The following is a 23,278-nucleotide window of genomic DNA, read 5'->3' as shown; positions in this document are numbered from 1 at the left end:
ATATTCTAAGCAAAACTTTCGGACTCCAGATGTAGTCACTGAACCATCTACCTGTCTTGCAATTTCAGCAAAAGAAAGACCACATTCATGAAACGCGTTAATCTTAGTTCTATTTCTAGGTGTCCAATTTATTCTTTTATTTGATGTCATTGCTTCTTGATAAAATATTAGAAATATATACAAAAATTCCATCTATATATTACATTGTTTAACAAAATTTCTAACTTGCAATTTGATTACATAAAATACAGCCTTCCTTCTACAGAAAAAAAAGCCCAATAATGACTTGTTCTAACTTTGAACATGATGCAGCTTCTGCTAGCAGTTATTAACATTTGATTGGTTCCCAGAACAAGAACAGTGATTTGTCAGGAAAGTTAGAAATTACAATCCGCTTCATCACTGTCTTTGTTAATCAGATTAAAGTAAAAATAACTTTTTTTGCATTGCAAATATTTTAATTTTACTTTCTGTATTGAAATGAGCATCAAATTCTCTTTAGAATTATATGTAAGAATTTGAGTTTTGTGAAATGTAACATTTTCTATAAGCATATAAAGTTAGAAAACAGAACGATTTTCAAAAGTGTTCACAATTTTGGCCACCACTGTATACTTACTACGACGTGATAATAATTTTCATTCAATATTTCCAAAAATACTATCAAAACAAACTTCAAATTTCATGGGTCAGGTGACTTGCAATCTAGCAATAACGAGGTGAATAAAATTCAATGTTTACATTAATTTTTTATATAATACAGAGAAATGATTACTTAGCATGCATGTGTCCATTTAAAGTTTTGTTCTTTCTATTATAAATATTTTGGTATTTAATAAAATTAAAGTAGCATGTCCATCAAATCGTTCAGTGACCAGAATGGTTGCGAATATTTGGGTATGAGATGGCGTTTTGTTCTGTGCCCGTTTTAAACAGATAAATTATGCCATTATTTAAAATACAGAATTAAATAAAATGATTTATGAACAATAATTTTTCTTAAATGTAATTTTTATTTTGTGCTTCTTCCCTTTTTAATGTTTTAGATTGATTCGAATAAATGGATTTTTGTGGAAAAGAATTTTCAATTTTTTAATAACTTGGCCGAAATCAATTATTAAAGTTATCATTTTATTGCATATCCTAAGTTTTAGCGTAAAATTTAATTAATCATATTTTATCTCTTAGCATTTAAATTAGTTGAAACTCTTTAAACAAATTTGAATAAATATCATTTCGTAAATCTTAAAAAATAAAATAGAATATTACTTTTTTTTAAAAATTATATATTTAATTTATATTTATTTGATTTTATATATAATTTTTGATATTGTCTTTCTATTGTTAAAGAATTTTTCCAACTCAGGTAATTTTGTTTTAATACTTTTGAGATAAAAAGAATGCTATTATATTTTATCCATATGGTATTCAGAAAAATTTATGAACATTTTAAGATTAATTTTATATAAAATATCTGCCTTCAGTACACATTTGAGGTTAGTTCTGTCTTTTAAGATTCGCAAATTTAGTTGGTTTTTAGAAAGATAACACAAACTTTTGGATTTCTGATATTATATCTTTTATTAAACTAATAATTTAAACGATTTTCTATTTAAAATGTAAATGATAGTCCAAAAAATTTTTTCAGTTTATTTTCTTGAAATGATTAAAATATGAATCTTCTTCTTGAATCTATTTTTAAATGTTCTTAGCAAAAATAAGCTTATTTATATTATTTTTCTGGCTGTTTTATTGTTAAGATTTAATGCTGATAAAAATAAAACTTAAAAATAAGATGCTTGTATGCATATGTGTCTGAATACTCATTTGTATGTTAGTCATTCTTTATTTATGGAACAACTTCTGCCTTTGGCGACCTGCCAGTTCGCCAAGCTTAATGTTCGATTAAAATTTCCAGTTAAATATTTTATGTAACTTGTCTTTCAATAGTTACTTCAGCAAAATATTTTTAAGATACAAATTTTGATAGTCATATTTTATATACCATTATAATCAATATAATTCTCATATATATAGAATACTCATACTATTATAATTAATAATTCACCAGAATGGAAAATTTTTAGCGAAATGAAGCTAAAAATTTGCCTTTTTTTTAACACTCCTAATCAGCATGATAAATTAATAATAGTTTTTATCACATTAAAAAGGTGCTACATTTTTATCAACTGCACTAATTCTAGAAAGCATATTTTCAAAAACTATCTTAGCATAAAAATTTGCCAATTTTTTATCGATCCTAATCAACGTGATAAATTATTAATAGTTTTATCACATTAAAAAGGCGTCAATTTTTATCAATTGCTCTAATTGCAGAAAGCATATTTTCAACATTATCTTAGCATAAAAACCGACGATAAGTATAGAACTCACGTAATTATAAAAACTGCAACATTCTTCATCTTTTGGTGCAAAGAAATGATCGTTTAAATTTTTTAAAAAATGGTTAATTGACTTCTGAATAAAACTCCGCACTCAATTTGAAGGATATCGTTCCTCAGCTAGAAATGAAATTTCTTCGTTATTATGACAAAGCAAAATTAGTAATTCTTACATTTAAAAGAGCATTAATGACAAAATTTTATTTTCATTTCTCGAACGAGATTAACTCTACTTTTCCTTCGCTCGGAAAAGCGTAACATCCATACCTGGAGTGTGTGGTTTCCAACCCAAGTTGTTTTATGCCCCCGATAGGGCTTCTTTTACCAATCATAATTTGCGAGAAACAATAACATCATTACTGCCGAACAGCGATGGCGATACATAATTATCGAACTAATTTAAATGTCTTGCTTCCCCTTTAATTAAAAGAAGGGCGGAAAAACTCTTTTATAAATTTAATAAAAATATTCGAGGAAGAAAGAGAACCTGAGCACGTGATGTTTACTTTAAATATTCAGAGGGGAAAATTACCCCGGAACACTTTTCCAAGTATTTTATGGAGATAATATTGCTTCATCTGGGGGAGGGGAGAAGGAGAGAGTGACGCGGGGGGGGATTATGTGACGACGGTAAAGTCTGCCAATTATCGCCTACAACCTAAGGATACGCTTTTGGAAGGATAATGCTTTTAAAAGTGTTATGAATACAGGGGACTGTCCAATGCTTCTGCAGACCTTCATAAGGAAGAAGTCTCTACGCCTTTTATATAGATTTTATAAACTACAGTTAAAGAGTTTATTTTATAGGAAAAAGGTAACTCGCTTAAGATTCTTTTGAAGAACTAAAGATGAATGGAATGTTAAATTTTCAATGGAGTTTTCTCTGAAAGTATTTCTAATGATCGGCCTCGACATTGTTAATAACTGAACGAATATGATGTTAGAATTCAGTGTCTGAAAGGAGTTATATTTAGAAATTACTTTGAAGAGGAAAGACTTAATTCGTAAAGAATCTCTTATTTTGAAGTGCGTAAAAAATAATAAAAGTCAAATACTTAGATATATTTACGTCAGTGAAAGGATTTGTATAGATGTTTGGAGAATATAATTCTTCTACTATTTAGTTCGAACCGAAAAATAGAAACAAATAATGAAAAATTCATTTAAGTATTAATTTATTGTTGCACTCAGTACAATCACCATTTAACAATCTTTAGAACTTCTTTTTGTTGGGAATTTAAATTTCAGTATTTAAGCAAATACAAACTACATCAGAAAAAAAGGCAAAACAATACAATATTTACAGACATTGATAGATTTCGAGCTTTTTGTGTTTAGTTGGTATATATTGTCTTTATTGAACTCTTCTGTAAATTAGATAAATGAAAAAATATATATATCTTTTTCCTTTTTTGTGATTTATTTTATAAAATGGATCAATTAATTCATAAATAACATGAGTCAGATATATCATTTCTTTGTGAGCTTCAAAAAATCTAACTGATATTTAAATGAATCATTTAAATATTTTTACTTTATAGATTTCATATACTTTTAAAGTGAAAATATTTATATACTTTTAAAGTGAAAATGTTTGAGCTGAGAATTTACTTTATCTGTAAATGATCGGTTGTATCCCCCTCCCTCCTTAGAAAGTAAAAATAGCATAAAGTTATTCCAAATAAAATTCTTAATTCTATTTTTTTTTTCTGCTATCAATGATTTATATGTACAATTTTCAATGAATATTTTCTTAAAGTTTCTTTCAAAATATTTTAGGCTTTAAATATGGATTAGTTTTATTTAATACTTGTTTACTACATCTAAAGAGACATATGGGTTAGAAATGCATGGATTCGTTTTACAAAACATTTCAGATGAGTAACGTATTGCATAAATTGATTGCTAATTAAATAATAATTATATTTATATCTTGTACCGCCTAGGCTTGTTCGAGTACACTAATGCTGTTCTCATTATAATAAATTTCAACAGTTTTCTGGATATTGCACTAATATCCTTTTTTTAAATTCGAAAGCCTTCAATATCATTTATTTTCATAATTGAAAGTGTTGTATAGTATATTCAATATGTTTGGGAAAGTAGCAGGATTGAATTGCCAGTTATTTGCAAGTGATAAGGATCCTTCTTAAGGGAATCAAAAAATGGATTCTATGCAAGTGCATTTTTTTGAGACTAGCATCTGACCATTTTTATAAGTTGAATTTGTTACCCCCTTCGAAAATATTCTCTTTTTTACATCTGTTTTATATTGATCGATTGAGGAATGATCGGTATTTGATGTTTTTGGTGTAATGAGTGTTTTTTTTATAGTTTTAGTATTTATGAAGATAAAATCATGATTCATTTTATATGTTCTCTGATACGGATACCTAATTGCACTTTTTGTCGCGTATCAGGAAAAATATAATTATAAATTCATTGCTTATTTGTTGTGATACCAAAACTCTAATTATTCTTATTGACCGAATTATCTAAAATTTGATGCAGAGGTAAAACTGTATTAAAGTTAATAAAATGTACAAAAGTAAATACAGTACATTCCAGAGTATCCGGTTTGCGACTACCTAGCTTCCGCACTATCCAGCCTAAGTTTACTTTTAATGTAATTAAATGAGAAAGATAGGACTTTGCATTTGGCAGCAATGCCAAGGTTTTGGAAGCAGACGTCTGCAATGATTCTTCTATGTGTCGTGTGAAAAATACAAGCTATGACAAGAAAACAGCAGTATTCTGCTCGTTTTTTATTGTTTCGTTCGTGAGTAACGGACTTCAATTGTTGCCGCTGATCCTGCTTATAACGTCACAGTATGTACAGTATTTTTAAATTGTTTTTGAGTTGTGTTTAATGTGTTTTTAAGTGTACCATAGTGAAGATTATAGAATTTATGTTAAAATGTTAACAATTTCATATCCTTTAATTTACTTTTTCTCTAATAAGTTCTTGAAACGAACAATGAGTATATAAACTACCAGTGCAGAGCTTTCTATTTTAACTCGACTCATTACTGGCAACTGTTTGATTCTTCTGAATTCACATTCTACATGGCTTAGGATAAATGGAGAGATTAAAACTCAAAACGAATTGAGAAAATACGTATTACAACAGTGAGTTTTGGTGTAAAAAAATTAGCTTCTGGTATTGGTGGACAAAGAAATAAGTTCGTAGAACTACAGCCTATCCAGCGTTTTTCTTGTTCGACCTGCCCCTCCACCACATTTAACCGGATTGTAAAAATAAATGTATATAAACATAGAATGAGAAATAAACTATTTTTATAAGTAAAGTTAATTTATTCAAGAATGCATTCACGATTAATAGTAAAAAAAACCATTTCTTAGGTATCATGGGCGCAAAATATGCATATGTGATTGTCATGACTTTTCACTATAAATTTTAATTGGTTAAAGTACATCAAATTATAATATATCTATCGAATTTTAATATTATTATGGTTATATGTATAACCTATGATCTATAAAATCAAAACAAACTTCGCTCTTTTTCACAATTTTGTTTTAAAGAGTAACATCAATAACGATTTGTGTCAAGAATGAAACACTTGAATTGCTGATGTATGAGAACTTATAGCGCATCCGTCCAGAAGCATTAGTAACCAAACTTTGTGAAACTTCCTCGAGGACGTCCAGCAATTCAGGACGTCCAGCAAAGTTCCAGGATACGAAACTACTTACGGCGGTGCAACGTTAATAATGAACAATGTGGTCTCGTAGTTAAATGATTCGTTGTTCGTTGTTACCGTTGCACTGCCGTATTAGTCAAATGATCGACAATGAGTTCCAACTCCATGATTATACACAGCTTGCTGGACAAGAACGAAGATTATTTCACTCATCATTAGCACAGTTTATCCATTTCTTCCAATGTATGCTTCGATTCATCACATCAAGTGACTAGTTGTAAATGGTCGAAGAGTTGAAATAACATTGTTAAAGACAAATGAATATTTTTCATTCAATGTAAGATTTCTGAAGTCTTTGTTATTCCCAGTTCTGAATTAAAAATTGTATTTACGAAATAGAGCATTTTTATTCAAAATGAATTGATTCTGTTTGCAAGATACCAGTGTGCAGTTCATGCATCCGTATAGTTTTGTATTCTTATATTATTGTATTTGATAAAATTATTGAATTTTTCTGTACTTCAATATTTTTTATTGATGGATATATCAAAATATAAAAGAAAGACTAATTATAAATGTATTGCTCATGCACTGTGTTCATTCAAATTCTAATTATTATGATTCAGTTTATCTAAAATGAATGCCGTGTTAATATTAAGAAGATATTATAATAAATAAAATATTTCAAAATAAGCAAGAATAAAGACATATAAAGAGTGTAATGAAAAGGAAAAGTAGTTTTATTTGTAAGCTGATTTTATTTATGAATACATTCACAGATAAAAGTATCCCCGGATGTGACTAAGACAGTTTTCAGCATAGCTTGTTAAATAGTTAAAATATATTTTATAATATAACAAATCTAACTTTAGAATCCCATTTGGTTTCCGCCTATAGACTCAAAAATGACTTATCCCATTTTTTTATTTTATTATTATCCCATTTTTTTATTGAATTTTTTTTTAACTACGGTAAGAAGTTGTAATAAGAATGTCCTCTTTTCAATGCTGATGTACGCATATCTAGTAGCAATTCCTTCCAGAGACATTAGTTTCTAAGCTTTGTCAAGATTCCTTGAGAACTTTTAACCCTTACCACTCCGAACAACCTGCGACGGTGCATATTTAATAATGCAAAGCGCAGTCTGTTCAGTTAAAGGATTCGTTTTGCATTGTTAAATATGTGCTGTTGTGTCATTCAACTGACAGACAATGCATTTCGACCTACACCACAATTGCAGGAACAAGAATGAAGATTCTTTCAAGATCTTCTCATGATTAGATTATGAGAAGATCAGCTCATCATTAGCACAGTTTATCTGATTCTTCCAAGTTATGCTCCGCTCAACCAATCCACATGACACAAAATAAATGAGTAAAATATTTAAACGGTATTGTTAAAGTAGAGTAACGTTTTTCATCGATATGATATTTTTGTTTATTTCCATTTATGAGTTAGAAACAGAATTTACGAAATAGAACGTTTACTCTTAAAAAGAGCTGATTATGCATGCAGGACCCCAATGTGTATTTTATATATCTTCTTAGTTCTGTATTCGTGTATTTCTTTTGAAATATGCTTAAACAAAAACTTTCTAAGGCATTGTAAATCAGGAAAAATACGTTTTCTAAATATTTGATTGGATAATCTTATCACTTGATATCAGTTAGTATTGATATAATAATAGTAGATCGTACATGTATATGCGTTCATTTATTTGAGTGAAATAAATACTTTTAAAAGATTTTTTTTTCATAAATTTTTTGTCAAAGCATATTTTTCTCATACTTCGATTGCTTTGTTATTATTTACTTTTGTACGCATTTCGATAAATGAATGGTAAAGATAATACATTTTGTAAGACATGGTAAAATATTAAAAAAGCGTGTTAAATATTTAAAAATAAGCAAAAATAAAGGCGCATAAAGAGTAGAATGAAAATGCAGGCTGGCCTTATTGCTAAACCGATTTTATTCATGAATGCATTCTTGAATAAAAGTATCTGTTAAGTCATATGTATCCTAAGGTATTGGTACCCATCATATGTTATATGTATCCTAAGGTACTATGGTAAAAGCTCTCTTTTACCATAGTTTTTATCTTCAGAAAGTGTATTTAACAAGTTAAAATATTTCAATTATAATATATTAAATCGAATACCGGAATTTACAATCCTATCTTCTATCACACACCCCACCAAATACTTTGTCTTTCTTTCTTTTTTTTTATTTAGTATGTTTTTTTTATTTAAAAGAATATCAAAGATAAGGGTTTTTGGTAAGAATACCAATCTAGTATTATGGATGTAAGCACATCTCGTAGCACTTTCTTCTAGAGAATTTGATACCAAGCTTCGTCAAGATTTCTCAAGGACTTCCAGCCCCGCCAATCCGAACCACCCGCGGCGATGCATTATTAATAATGCAGAACGTAGTCTTTTCATTCAAACGATTCGTTGTGCATTTTTACTATGCACTGTTGTATCAGTCAACTAATAGACAGTGCATTTCGATTGACGCCATAATTGCAGACGGCTTGCAGGGCAAGAACGAAGATTGTTTGACTCATCATTAGCACAATTTATCTGCTTCTTCCAAGTTATGCTCGCCAAGTCACGCCAAATGACACGTTGTAAATAATTGAAGTGTTTAAATAGCATTGTTAAAATGAAATATATTTTTTTCGACGATATGGTATTTTTGTTAATTTCGAGTTATGAATTAAAACATTATTTACGAAATAGAACTTCTTCACTAAACATGAATTGATTGCGATTGAAACTTGCCAATCTGCATTTCGTACATCCTTATAATTCTGTTCTCTTACATCCACTTGTATTTGTTTTGAAATATGTCTAAACGAAAATATTTATGGCATTATAATATTGGAAAAATGTATCTATTAAATCACTTGATATCAGTTTTTATTTGAAAACTATATTGTAATAAATCATACATGTACAGTAAAACCTAGCAAGATTTAATTGAATTAAAAGTTTATTTATTTGATAAAAAATGTTATTTCTGTGATATAAATAATTCAAAAACAAATTTAGTCATAGAAGGATTTTTACCAAGGCCCATATTTCTCAGACTTTAAGCGTTTGTTATAATTTAAATTTCTATGCTATTCTGAAAAAAATAATAAGTAGATTAAAATAATAATGAACGTCGGTAGAAAATACTATGAAAAACGTAAATACATGATTTTTTTACAATAAATTAATTTATAAAATGGTATCTGAACCAATAACTAATATGACACTTTAAAAAAATAGCTACTGAATAATTTTAGTTACTTATTGAATTTTTATTTCAAATGAAAGTAATGATAGGTATTTATTTAACTGTTACAAATGGTATGAACTGCTAAAAATGATTTATTATCATGTGAGAACATGATGTTTATTTTGTTAAGGGGGGGGGGGGGTTGAAGCTCGAAATTACGTAGGCAATGAATATTGAAGCACGAAATTGCGCAGGCAATGAATAAAGCATAAATAGCTATTTTCATCATTATCTTTTAATTCCATATATTTTCCCTGCTTTTACAAGTATTGCATTTTTTATTATTATGCTTCTTTGAAAGCAGATGCGTTTTTAAAAGATTGACCTGCTTTTAAAAGTATTACTTTAATATCACGTCAGCTTCTTTGACATCAGATACATTTATAAAAGGTTGACGTGGAACTATGGCATCATAGTTGTTATTTCATTTCAAAAGTGGTCGAGGTTCAAAACATTATTTGCCAGCTAGAAAAATTGGAAATGAAAATTCAATTTTTTATATATATATATACAGAGAGAGAGAGGGGGGGGGAGATAGAGACCGATAGAGAAGTCTCGTGAGTGTTTCAAACCGGTTTAAACTGGATAATGACTTAAATTAATTAAGGCAAATAATGATTTAAAAAATAATTATGTTCTCACATAATAACTTGATTTCATTTTTATTTTTCTCCAGTTTTTAGTAATATTTTTATTTTTATATTTCGTTGTTCTAAAAATAAAGATTTTGATTAATCATTTAATCAGCTTATTTAATTGTAAAAGGAGAAAATATTTTCATTTTAAAATAATAAAAATGATGTCAAACAAATTTAAAATAATGTATTTTCACCAGAATATTTATCTATGGCACATTTCATTCTATAAAATAATGTGGATTCATAGATATTTGTTCTTAGAAAATCACAGAATTTCCTATAAATTTTGAAATATATGACAACAAAAATTATTTTAAAATTATTTATGTAAAATGATGCATACTTAAATGACTCCTTTTTCTTTTAAAATTATCGATTTTAAAAAAGAAAAAAATAGATATAGGATATTTCTTCAATATTTTAATCCCAATGTAAAGATGTCCACCGCATAATATGTTCTAGAATTTTTTTAGTGAGTTACGTTATCCAGTCTTCATCGCAAGTAAATGTTCTTTGACTTATAAAAAAGTCATCAGATTTTTGACGATGGTAAAATTATTAAATTTTTTTCTAACTTTATTTTGTTTCCATTTCATCAGCCTCGTTTTATGTGATATAACAATCGAAATTTATAATTATTACAATTCCAAAATTATTAGAATATCGTTTTAAATAATGTTCACTTTTCGGAGACTATATTTATCTCTTCCAAATCACTTAATTAGCCGTTTTCATTATTTTATATACAAATAGATTTTTTTTTATTTGCAGTGGTCCAAATTTTGATGTCAGTTGAACAATTCTTGTTTTTATGCATCTTTACATTAAAAAAATGATCCTTAAATTTTAATAAGATAGTTCTTCATAAAAAATTAGCATCTGGAAAATGTTTGAATTATTTACAGATACCATAGAGTATTTTTGTCATTAAATTAATATATCATATGTTTATATAACTAAAATGAATTTAAAAATTCAGCTAAAAAAATTTTTGGAGTGCCGTTTAAAATATGAAAAGAGTTTATTATTCCATTTATCTTTGAATAATTCATATACTCTATAACAAAATAAAATTATTAAGACAAATCTCCAGACAATATAAACTATAATTTAGCGCTTTAAAATCATATTTTCTTATTTTGAAGGTCTAATAACTACTTAATCAAAATGTTGTAAACTGTTTTCTTTTACAATAATAAAAAATCATTACAATAATCATTTTTTGAACATCATTATTGCTCTTTAATTTGTATGGCATAAAATTTTGTGATATAGTATTATATAGTTTAAATGCAAGAATAGTTATTTTGGCAGTAAGGAAAATCAGTGTGATTTTAAGATTTACAGAAATTTAAATAACTGTTTTATTTTGGTTATATTTAATAAATCTCCTCGATCCTTTTTAAAACTGAAGTCTAAATTATCAAAACTATGCTTAATATTGTCAGTTCAAAATCTGCCTACCAAAATAAATTGTATTTGAATATTTCTTCAAAATATAAAGAATTTAAAATGAAGATTGACATTGAATTGAAAATGCCCTAAATTATTTCCACTTTATATAATATCTTAAAAATGCATGAATGTCTTTTGTTTAGGAAAGTTAACAAGTCCTACCGAGGAAGGTCCTGCCCAATTGTTGTTCACTGCAGGTGAGTTGTTTTGTTCAGTGTTCAATGGAAAATAATTTGTTGCTGTTATATTGTTGTTTCGTATCATATTTTAGTTAATAAATATTACTTCTATTGGTGTTTTTTAATATCAAAAACTAGTGACATTTTGGTGGACAAAAAATATATATTATCCATTGCAAAGAAATATTAGAGAAGAAAGTTGCATCATTTAATTCCATTTATTTAAGGAAATTTTGCAGTAAAACTTTCATAATTTAATAGATATAACTTTTTGCTTCACTCTCTCAGTCTGAGTCAAATCCGATTAATTCATTATTTAATTTGTATGATACTTCAATCACAAATAATATAAGAGTTACTTCATTATTAACAAATTCCCACCTGCTAAATGCTGTTCTAGGAAATGCATTAACATATGATTTAATTAGGTACGCAATGCTTGTCTAATAACTATTTAGCAGGTATATCTTTGCATCTAGTCATCTAAATAATCATATAATATTTGGAATTTGCTTATCCAATAATTTATTTTTGTAATTAATTATTTCAATTCAATAAAAATATATTTAAATCATTATAATTAATTATTATGACTACCAATTGTGTAACATTTATAAGCTCGATTTCAAAGTATATATAAAATTAAAGCCCTAAAATTTCACAGAATATGCCTTTGAAATTATAATTATGCTATTTCCTCCATTTAAGGATTATAACTATCTAAAACATAGCTATAAAGCTGAATTATCGTAAATGCGTTATTAATTAAATAATATAAATATGGATTAAATTATTTCTGAACCATTATTTCTTTGAGATGATGTAGGAGTTTCAGAAAGCATATAATTGTGAAGGTAAGTAAACATTATACACCTCTATATATATAGGGATATAGGGAGAATGTGAACTTATAGTAAGAATTAAGAAAATGACAGATTTGACACTTTAAATCGATATTTTTTCGATTTAAACAATATTCAGTTATACAAAGTAAACTTTAAAATGAATAAATCATGTCCCTTTATTATAAAGTTTAATCTTTTGCGGTCTTATGTCTACTCTCAGTCCACCAAAGCATTTTTACCGTATGTCTGCTGTCAGGCACCACAGCAAAGAAACGTACTAATCTTATGTTGTATTCGTTGTATCTTAATGTCCATTTAGGATATATCAGTTTACACTTTCTATAAAAAAAAACAGAAACGTCTAAGTAACTTATTCATGAACCAAAATGGGGCTTCTAACACTTCGTAATAACGAAACTTAATATTAACAGAGCCGCTCTGACTATCGAGTTCACGAAAGAATGAATAAATTCTTTCAAATAAATTCAAAAGAATGAAATAATTTTATCATCTTGCTTACTGTGTATTATTGCTCGTTCAGCGGAAATTAATTTCGACTAGCACGACACCTACATCCAAATTTAATACGACCGCAAAGGGTTAATCTTTGTATTTTAAAGAAAATTTTCATCTGGATATTTGTTAGAAACTATTAAAATAAATATCTATTATTCTTATTTAAATACCAACATAAAAAATAAGTCATGTTTAGGCACTTGAGGAAAGAAGATGAAATTTTTTTTGTTCTAAATTTTTCAAATCCTGCATCTTAAATATTTATCTTTTTAATGAAGAAGAAAATCTAAACTATTGAACGTAATTTTTAACTTCCTTTTTACAAAACTCACAAACCTGAAAACATTTTAAGTAACATGGAATCTAAAACAGCTCAAACAATTAATTACTGTGTCGAAAATAATAATTCATTTTTTTTAGTGTTGCAATAACCAACCGTACAAAGAAGTTGTCACATCTCCTTGATGAAGGAGAAACGTGAGAAGCGTTTCTAAAATAAAAGGCCCTGCATCGAGCACAGACACAATTCATCGTTTTATGAAGAGGCAGTCGACTCCTTTGCGGCAATATTGATCAGTCTAACAGCCAGTCAATAAGTGGAGAAGGAAAGGATGACTCGGTCCCATTACAGGCAGCTTCCTCCCTACCTCCAAAGAGGGTTATTTATTGCCTGTTGCCTCGGCGGAATGATAACGCGAGCCATTTAAACACACTTGTTGTGCGTGTTTCCACTTCACACTTGTTTGCTTTGGAATGGAAGACCCTGTTGCTTGATTAATTAAACACTCATTGTGTGCTCCAAAGTTGGAAGGGAAGAAATAGAAACTTCGAGTCCTGATAATGAAGTCACTTGTGTATTTAAGGCTTTCAATGGGTGGGAATTAGTGGTTACAAAAGCAACGGTCTTTTGAAGTTTATTTTAGGCAAATTACGCAGCATTAGGCTTCAGGTTAGAAATGCGCTTAGAAAGTTAAGAACTCTCTAAATCAGAATTTTATAAGAGACTGAAGATAATATTAACAATAAGATTATTCAAATATTACTGTTTGAATGAAAAGATAATCATAGATAAGAGTTTTTAAAATAAAAATGCGTAATTCTGCAATTTCAAATCAACAAATTAAATTACTTTGATTTTAAAATGATTTCATTGATTTAGTTGGATTAGTATCTCACTGGACAGTAACAATGCAATGTTCAATATAAGCAGACAATATAATTTTCAATCTTTATCGGATTATAAAGAAAAGATGAATGAATATATTGATTTATATTGATTATATTGATTTACATTGATTGAATTATATTGATTTACATTTCGCAGTATAATATTGTATTCCGTATAGAGTAAATATATTAACTATACTTTTTGTTTTTGATAGCTTCTAAAATAGATTTAGAAAACATAAATTTTAAATTCAGTGAATATACAGATTTTTTATGATAGAATTTGTTACTACAATAAAGATGTACGATTTAAAATTGGAGGCATGTATGTGATTACATCATAAAAAGCCAGACTACTCTTTACCCGTTTGATATTAAATTATGTATCTTTATCATGATTAAAGTCATCTACAATCCATAGATGGTAATCATTTATTAAATTAATAGCATTATCTTAGATTTTTCCATATTTCAGAAAGCATCTTTAATGTGATACTTATTTAATTAATAAGATACCTTGTCTCTTAACAGCGCAATTATTATAAACATAAATGTTCCTATTTTTCTTAAAATTTACTTTTGCTGATAAAATGCATGCCACTTATTAATGCCACCTTTCGACTAAAAGAACACTTCATTAACATAAATTTTCGTGTTTAATTCAGTTTTATTCATTTTAATTAAAGAATTTTCATTCTTTAGTTTATTTAATTATCAAGATACAATTTACTTTGAAATCTTTCCTTGACCTAAATAAGCAAATTTTTACATTACTGAAATCTGTTATTCATGAATTATAGACACGATTATAGAACTGCTAATTTGTATAAAAAAGTATCTATATTATTTTGAATTGGGTAGTATAAAAATTAGTCTGTTTTTGTTTTTGAAAATTATTATCATTATTTTAACAAATTTTTGTAACATAATGAGGATTCAAATTTCCAAGTATCTTTGACTTGAATATGGCTAAATAGATGGCAGCATTACCATTAACATCAACAAGCTAATAGGAATTTATTGTTTTTTTCTTTCCTACTAATAATTTAGTTAGTTAACTTTAATAGTTGATGAAAAAGTAAGTAACTTTTCAAATTCAAGACATTATCAACGTGTAAATTCATCATTTCGCCCTCTTTTATATCCTTTCAGCGATGGTATTGGCCGAACTGGAACTTACTGTTTGATCGATATGGTTCTCAACCGGATGGCTAAAGGTAAAAATACTTTTTTTCAATTTATAAGAACTTTTTATTAATTAGGTATAATTTACAATATGGAAATATCGTTTTCACTAAGATTTTATATCTCAAAATTGTTCCTATGAATATTTTATATTATTTTCGCTTCGAATTAAAATACATATCATATTTATTAATGAATTTCTAAATTTTTAAGTGGTATTTTAAAGTTTTAAACGTGAGCTATGGTCATTAAAGCACACTTTTCTAAAGAAAGAGATTAAATGATAAATGTTATTGTTACAAAAGAATTTCAATTTAACTTTGAAATCCTGATTAATTATTACTTCAATTTTTTTCTGAACTATTTCGCAAAGAAATAATGGTAATTTTGAAAAAGAGAAGGACATTGTTGAAAGAACTAAAGTTACTTTTAGGTTACTTTTACTAATTTTTTAATGTGACTTTTTTTTCAATAATAATAGTTATAAGTATAAATAAAAAGGGAAATCAAAATTCCTTTTATTACATAATTTTTCACTTTTTTATTTATAATTTTACTAATATTTACGAAGTATGTTTTAATCAACGTAAAAACACATTTATTTATTTTACAAATATTTAAATTTTCAAAAAGTAGAAAGAAATTTCATTCTCCACGACAAACTTTGCTTTCACATAATTAAAAAAATAAGCAAACAATTTTATCGTTAAGATTTCATATATCTTTTCATGCTCTTATCCCTTGAAACCGTTTTCAATTATTAATCAGATAACAGTTAATTGAGTTGATCCAGGCTCAAACATTATTTACAGAAAAAAATATACTAGTTAGTTTACATAGACTGATTTTTGTAACTGGACATATGTATTAAAATAAACTTTTCCCGATGTATTTAATGGTAATTTTATAAATATAGGTGGGTATGTGTGTACCCGTAAATACCAAAAAGAACCTTATCTAGAGAAGAATATTTTATTTAGAAAAACATAAAAACATTTTTTTAAAAAAAATGGTAAATATTTTTACTAATAACGAGAAACATTTTTAAGTAATAAAAATGTACAGTCGATAGCTGTTATAATTAAGAATGTGAAATATAATAGTTTGAATCCTTGGTAGATTCCTGTTCTGAACTAAAAAATTTCAGCACAGAAAATAACTTTGTAATTTCTGAAACTTTTGTTTACTCCTATTCTCAGGTGCCAAAGAAATCGATATTGCTGCTACCTTGGAGCACGTACGAGATCAGCGTGCTGGGATGGTGAAAACGAAGGTAATTAGGATTTTTCTTTTTTTCAGTTTTAACAACTCAATTGTTACAGATACATTTAGAAATAACTCTTAATCATGGAACATGAATCTAGAGAATCTAAAGATTGATTTCAAGAGTATTATATTATGCTTATTAAGAAAAAAATTAAATCTTTAATCAAATGAAATAGATTTCAAAGATATTTTTTAAATCACAATTCGAGTATGAAGAATTATAGTTAATAACAACATGAACATATCTCAGTGAAATTAGAATCATAATTCCTAATGCCAGAAACATAGCAAACCTGCAATGAATTTTGCTGTAAAAACTTAATTTTGAGGTAGGTATATTTAGTTATTGCTGGTTATGATCAAGCCTTTTGAAATAGCCGTTTTGACTATTCCTGGAAATTGTTCATGTGAATTCTTTATGCTAGGGAAATAAGACAAACCAGAACGAATCATCTGATAGAATCATTGAAAGTCCTATTCACTGCTTATCAATTGGCATCAAATGCAGTTTTTTCCAAAGAACATGATATTTCTTATTCAACTGGTTTAGATAGTGAAACAAACCCATTAATATCAATGCTGATTGCTCCTTTATCCTACAGATGACGTTATATTATAAATATATTTCTTTAATTTTTTTCTTATTTTTTCTCTATCAAATTATTGGCATTATTTGCTAAAGGATCCTAAAAAAAATTATATTCACCCATTTCTCCATTTGAATGGAAGGGAAGAGGCCACCTTGAATATCTAGATGATACTGTATCAAATAGCGGGGCCCCTACTCTTCTAATACTTGCTAATATTAAACCAGTAAACGGTCTCTTTCCGTCTAAAGGGTCCCTCTAAGGTCTGCTGCATGAGTTCATTATATAGGACCCATTTTGCAGGAAATAAACTACCTGTGGGCCTGATGCATAGCAGCCAGTGAAATATTGGCATGTCATGGTTATCATTTATATCTTTCCATAAGTACAACATATAATAATAACGATCCGAGATAGACGAATATATTCAATTGAATTCAGTGGAATTCGATTCTATGTTCAATGAAAATTGAACTCGCTGATGTTTTGTTATGCATGAGCCACTGCGTTATTGTTACTAGAGTTCGTCCATATCCTCTATAAACACTTCAGCTATTTTGCTTTACTTCTAATATTTTTAAATATTGTCTTGATACTTGATATTTTCTGCTGAATAATTTAATTTTTTTAATATTTGTTATTAAATAGTTATTGAGTTTACAAATGAATGTATTGTAGTAAAAATAATCATGGCTATTATATTTCTAATTTGAATTCTTGATATATTTCTGCTTATTGCTTTTTTTTTTAATTCTTTGCGTGAATTTATTAAATTACTTTTTTATATTTATTCTTTTTTTTCTGTCTTTCTCTTTGTTTTTTAATTCTTTTCTATATAATTTTTCAACTAAAGTTATTGTCAAGTTTTATCTAATAACTTTAAAATTTTGTCCTTGCTTAAATATCAATGAATAAAGCGTGATTGATGCGCCTAACAAAATCTGAAAATAAAGTTGTATAAAACAAATTTTTTACCTGAATCTTTACTATAAAAGCAGAAATAAACAAAATTTTCTATTTAATTCAAAAGATTTAATTTAAATTAATTGTATGAAAGGAATAAAAAAAATCGATTACTCGGTTTACCATGCTTATTTTCTCATAAAATACATTTTTTTTGTAATGAGTATATTGCTGATGAAAGGACTTGTGACAATAACAAATAATTTAGTATTAATCATAAAATTGCTTATTTAAAGTTTAAGTGAAAAAAAATCCCTGATTTTGTACACATCCATTTCTATCAGTTATAAATCAATACACTTGGAATAATATTGACTGACATAGAATATGAATGATTTGTGCTCGTATTCAAACTGATTCCGGCGAGTTTTAATATTGATAATGCTTGTCAAATTTAAGTAACAGTTTATATTATAGCATCCGAAACGTTCTTATTCCAAATGATGAGAAAAGAATTCAAATCTCTTTCCTATAAACTTCATGGAGAATACATAATCTCTACCCGTTCGATACATCAAATAAGGCCTACAGTATGTATAAGAGTTACTCAATTTTATGGCCTTAAAATATCGAAGTGAAAAATGCAAGCATCGTTGAGTAGCAAAAATTTTTGACTGCAAGACCTCGACAACAAATATACTGAAATACAACTGAATTCTTAGAATTCATGCACCTGTTGAATATTTGATGAATATCCTGATGCTTCACCTAAACAGAACATTTGCGCTGTGTCCATTTTGAATGTGTTTCTGTTTTGATGAAGTTGTCTTTCAGATCTTGCTCTCATTAGAAACTTTTCCAAGTAAAATTTTAGTGATAAGAATACAGAGATTAAATCTACTCTTGTCATCAAACAATTTGCCGAACATGCATAATTAGAGACTTTCTGCATTATGATCTTTATATTCCACTGTAAAGAAAGGAAAAGTTACTGCCTCCAAAGTCACCTTGAAACACTGCTAGAGAAATAGGACTGATGAACCTGGTGGATGACTATATCTTGAAAAAATCCTGATGTTACATCTAAATAAGACATTTATGCTCTATCCATTATGAAATGGCCACAGCATAGATGTCTGGTTTCAGTGATATCATCATATAGATGCTATCCTTCTTAGAAAGTTTCTAAGCGAAATTTTGGGTACACAAATGCAGGGATTAAATATAATTTCTTTCTGCTTAAATCTGCTTCTGATATTATCGCAAAAGCTTACTCATTTATGCTTAATTTCACCCGCACTGTACAATATTTTTTTTACTATTATGATTTCTGGTATATTTAATAAGCAATTAGTGAATGACTAGCTACCAATTTTTACAGGAATCGTTGACAAAAAATATTAGCAAGCATTGCTTGCTTTATAAATATATTTCATTCCTGAACTTTTTTTTGACAGAAATGTTGTATGTTTTATTATTTCAATCCTGAGAAGCAAACCTTAGAGACTGCTTAGAAAAGTTTTGGTTCTTTGAAACAACTTAGAAAAATTTTGAATCGTTGAAACTGCTTGTTTATCGTCATCATTTCTATGCAGAAACTTGTGAATATTCGTATCTTGATTTTCAAGGGAATTTTAAACATGTAGGTAATAGTATAAAAATCAGCCTATAAATTCTGTAGATATTTCGCTTGGTATATTAGTATAATTTAGAAATTTTTCAAAATACATAATCATTAGAAAAATGAATTATATTTGAACATACATATCAGAATCAGTCGAATGCAAACTTTCATCAAAAAATTATTTATAATTATCCTCATCACTAAAATCCCTTCCTGTTTCATTTAAATGTCTCTGGTGCTCTGCTTCATAAGGATATCAGTAGGTTGAATGATATTTCGAGGACCAAGTTTTAGAGCCATCTGCTTAGCTTTGTCACTTAAAGGGGGTGCGGTCTCACAGACATCGGGCAAAGAAAAAGCTTAAATATTTTTAAAAGCTTCCGCTGAAACCGGTTGAAAAAGTTAAAGAGCAGTGAAGGTTTGCAGTTTTTAAAAGTTTTAAGTGCAGTAAAAAATTTAAAGTTCTTCACCAAACAACAAGCTAACAGGTCAATCAATTCGATTGAGCAAAAAATGGAATAGGGGTGACCGAAAGTCCATCCTTAGCGGTCTGAGATACCACACTCCCCATTTAAGCGTTAAATTAAATTCTATGAAAGTCATTTTGTATTCAGTTTGTGTTATACAGAATTGAAGAATTCCAATTATATGTTTTCCTTTCTTTCTACAGTAATTTGAAATTATATTTAGTCAACTTTTTAAGCAAATATTTCCCAATAAACTTAATTGTTTCCACTTTTCTAGGCTCAGTTCGAGTTTGTATTAATGGCCATCGCTGAAGAAGTTCATGCCATCTTGAAAGCTCTATCCCAGTAACTCCGATTCGATCGATCAAAACCTTCTAATGCAGCCTGATGAGATGACAAACAGTGACTGTTCGTTCCAAAACTCTATAACCTGTACGATTACACTTGTGAACAGACCCTCCACTCCTCCCATATACAGCAAGCAAGTAACCTTTGTAAAACTGTATATGAGCTGTGTGTTTGTGAAATCTTTATTATTATTTTACTATTTAGTATATTGTTCCTTAGCAGGAAATATATTAGTCAACAACAATTAGTCTGAGTTGTTTTGCATAAACGTATTTAGTACTTTTTCTTCAACATCGATTTTCATCAAATGTAGGCAGCATTAAAAAATGATCGTTATTTTGAAATGTGTGTTTTTTTTATGCATTATTCAAAAAGTTTCATTTTACGCTATGTTTTTATGTGCAGGTTGTCATATTTATTTATTTGTTTGTTCCTTTTTAAATTATTCGCCCTTCTTATAGAACAATTATAATTTCACAGATATCACGCAGTTGAGTGCAATTCCTCCAGGATTAAATTTAAAGACTGTAAAATGACTAAAAGATAAGCATAATTGTAATAAGGAAATTAAAATATCTCAAAAAATTAAAGAAACTCATGCCATGACAATTGCTGATGCTATTAAACCCATAATTTGTTAATATTAGCAACAATTTGAATCTTATAAAAAACCTATTTGAATTTTGAAATCTATTAAAGTGATGAAAAATATGGCAATACTTGAAAATGTATCAAAATATAAAATTTTGCTTGGTTGCTTTCACTCTTCTGTTGGCTATGTATTATCTGTTAAGGAACTCTTATGTCAATGTGAGTATGTTTTTGCTTCGTGATTATTCTCTCTATCCCCATGTTGTTATTCCTTCAAAGCTAGAATGGAATTTAATGTTCTAAGTAGAATAATCTATACACAATATCTATCTATATCTAACGTTATTTTGCTGATAAGCCTAAGATATTCTCTATGTGTATTATCAATATTTATGTAATGCACCTTGCATTTGTTGATATCTTTTTTTCTTTATTATATAAATAGTAAGAGTTACTTGATAAGAGTTAAAGGCCTCTTTGATACTTTTAATTTTATAATAAATTTCAGAAAACGATATTTCGTAAAAAATCATCAAAATTAAATTTTTAAAACTGATGAAAGACGCTAAACAAAATTCTTATCTTTTCTGTAAGTATCCGAAATATCATTTTCCTTACAGATAAAATCAAAATTAATTTTTAAGCAAGATGTTGACACTTCGGAATGCAACTAAAAGAAGTAAAAATAATAATTAAATATTTTTATTCAAAATTTAAGAAGAAAGAAAAGCAAAGTATAGACTAACTACACAAGAAAGCAGAAATTAAATTGAAATTGAAATATCTGGTTCTGCTTGGTCTACGTTATAAATATAAATAAGCTCAGATAATTGTAAAAAAATGGTTTAAGAAAACTGTGAATCACCACATTCTCTATAAATATGCAGGAAATAGACATCAAATCAAGTAAAATCTTAGAAAAATACTCTTATCCAAAAAAATATTACATAGAAAAAATAAAGACATATTTAATTTTAAACCATACAATATTAATAACATGCTTATTTTTCTAGCTGAAATTAAAAACCCATGTGCACTATGGCTATGGTCTGGTCTTTTAGTTATGTGGTCCTCCCTATTGGTGTGGTGCGGAAATTTTTAGAAATATATCAACTAAGTTATGATCCTCAAAATAAGTTGGGTTCAAAATATAAGGTCCAATCTAAATTAATTTAGAGTTGCTTTCAAACGGACATTAATATATGCAAAATAAATTAAAATAAAACAAAATAGAAAATTGTATACTTATTTAGAAAATGAATTCTATTGGTGGGGAATGGAGATTAGGAGAGTGGTTTGTCTTTACAAAATTACGAATCTCCAGAATAACCCTCTGGCTTTTTTTCAAACTGTGCCATTATAACCAACCAAAAAAATTAAATTAAAGCAAAAATGGAAAATAGTATATTAATTTAGATAACGAATCCCTTTGGTGTGGTGTGGTGAGGTTCCTTCAAATGTCATCTTCGTCATCTGATTGGGATTCAAAACTCCGAAATCAACTCCAAAATAATCCTATGGGTGTTTTCAATGAAGTGCTAATATAACCACTCTAAAATTAAACTAAACCAAAGCTATAAAATTGTAAATTGACTTAGGTAATGAATCTATTTGGTGTGATATGGGAATAAGGGTTGAGGTTGCCTATTCAGATATTACTCACGCTATCTGAACTTGGTTAAAAACTTCGAGGCCCGTCCCAAATTAGTTAATGTAACCAAATTAAAAATTGTGTATTGACTTAAAAAATAATTATTTATAAAGGACTCCACACACAGAAGACCAGATTTCGCTGGAAATCGATTCTAAGTACTGGCATCAAGAAACACCTTGTAAAATTTTAATGAGTAGAATATCATTGCAGAAAAAGAAAGAAATATGTAGCTGAAAAATTTGGTATTACTTAATAACACTTATTTAATAGTTGTATTTATTTTTCGTGAGTTTTCAAATTAGTTTGCTATTTATATTAATTTATATATGAGGAAATTTCTAGATATTTTTTTATTTGGCAAAAGTATATTAATGCTATTATTTTTTTTTAAAGAAATCCTTCAATCCTTAATTCATGTCCAAAATTTTCCGCTCATTCGTATTTAAATTATTTGGAAAATTTAAATCCACCCATTTTCTTACAATTTAAATTATGTTTA

At 27.8% G+C, this 23,278-nt stretch overlaps 1 protein-coding gene across 1 annotated transcript in view; it reads left to right on the top strand.

Annotated features, from left to right (window-relative positions):
- Positions 1-21,590, top strand: part of LOC129967124 (receptor-type tyrosine-protein phosphatase N2-like) — a 595,790-nt gene extending 574,200 nt beyond the window's left edge. Inside the window, exons 23-26 of the mRNA XM_056081809.1 lie at positions 11,591-11,644; positions 15,307-15,371; positions 16,539-16,612; positions 20,464-21,590. Of these exons, the coding sequence (XP_055937784.1) occupies positions 11,591-11,644; positions 15,307-15,371; positions 16,539-16,612; positions 20,464-20,535 (265 nt within the window). The 3' untranslated portion in view covers positions 20,536-21,590. The remainder of the gene's footprint in view (positions 1-11,590; positions 11,645-15,306; positions 15,372-16,538; positions 16,613-20,463) is intronic.
- Positions 21,591-23,278: the final 1,688 nt, after the last annotated feature.

This window comes from Argiope bruennichi, chromosome 4 (genome assembly GCF_947563725.1).
Source record: "Argiope bruennichi chromosome 4, qqArgBrue1.1, whole genome shotgun sequence".
Lineage (NCBI taxonomy): Eukaryota > Metazoa > Arthropoda > Arachnida > Araneae > Araneidae > Argiope > Argiope bruennichi.
The sequence above is the reverse complement of the archived record's forward strand: the minus strand, read 5'-3'. Positions and strand labels throughout refer to the sequence as shown.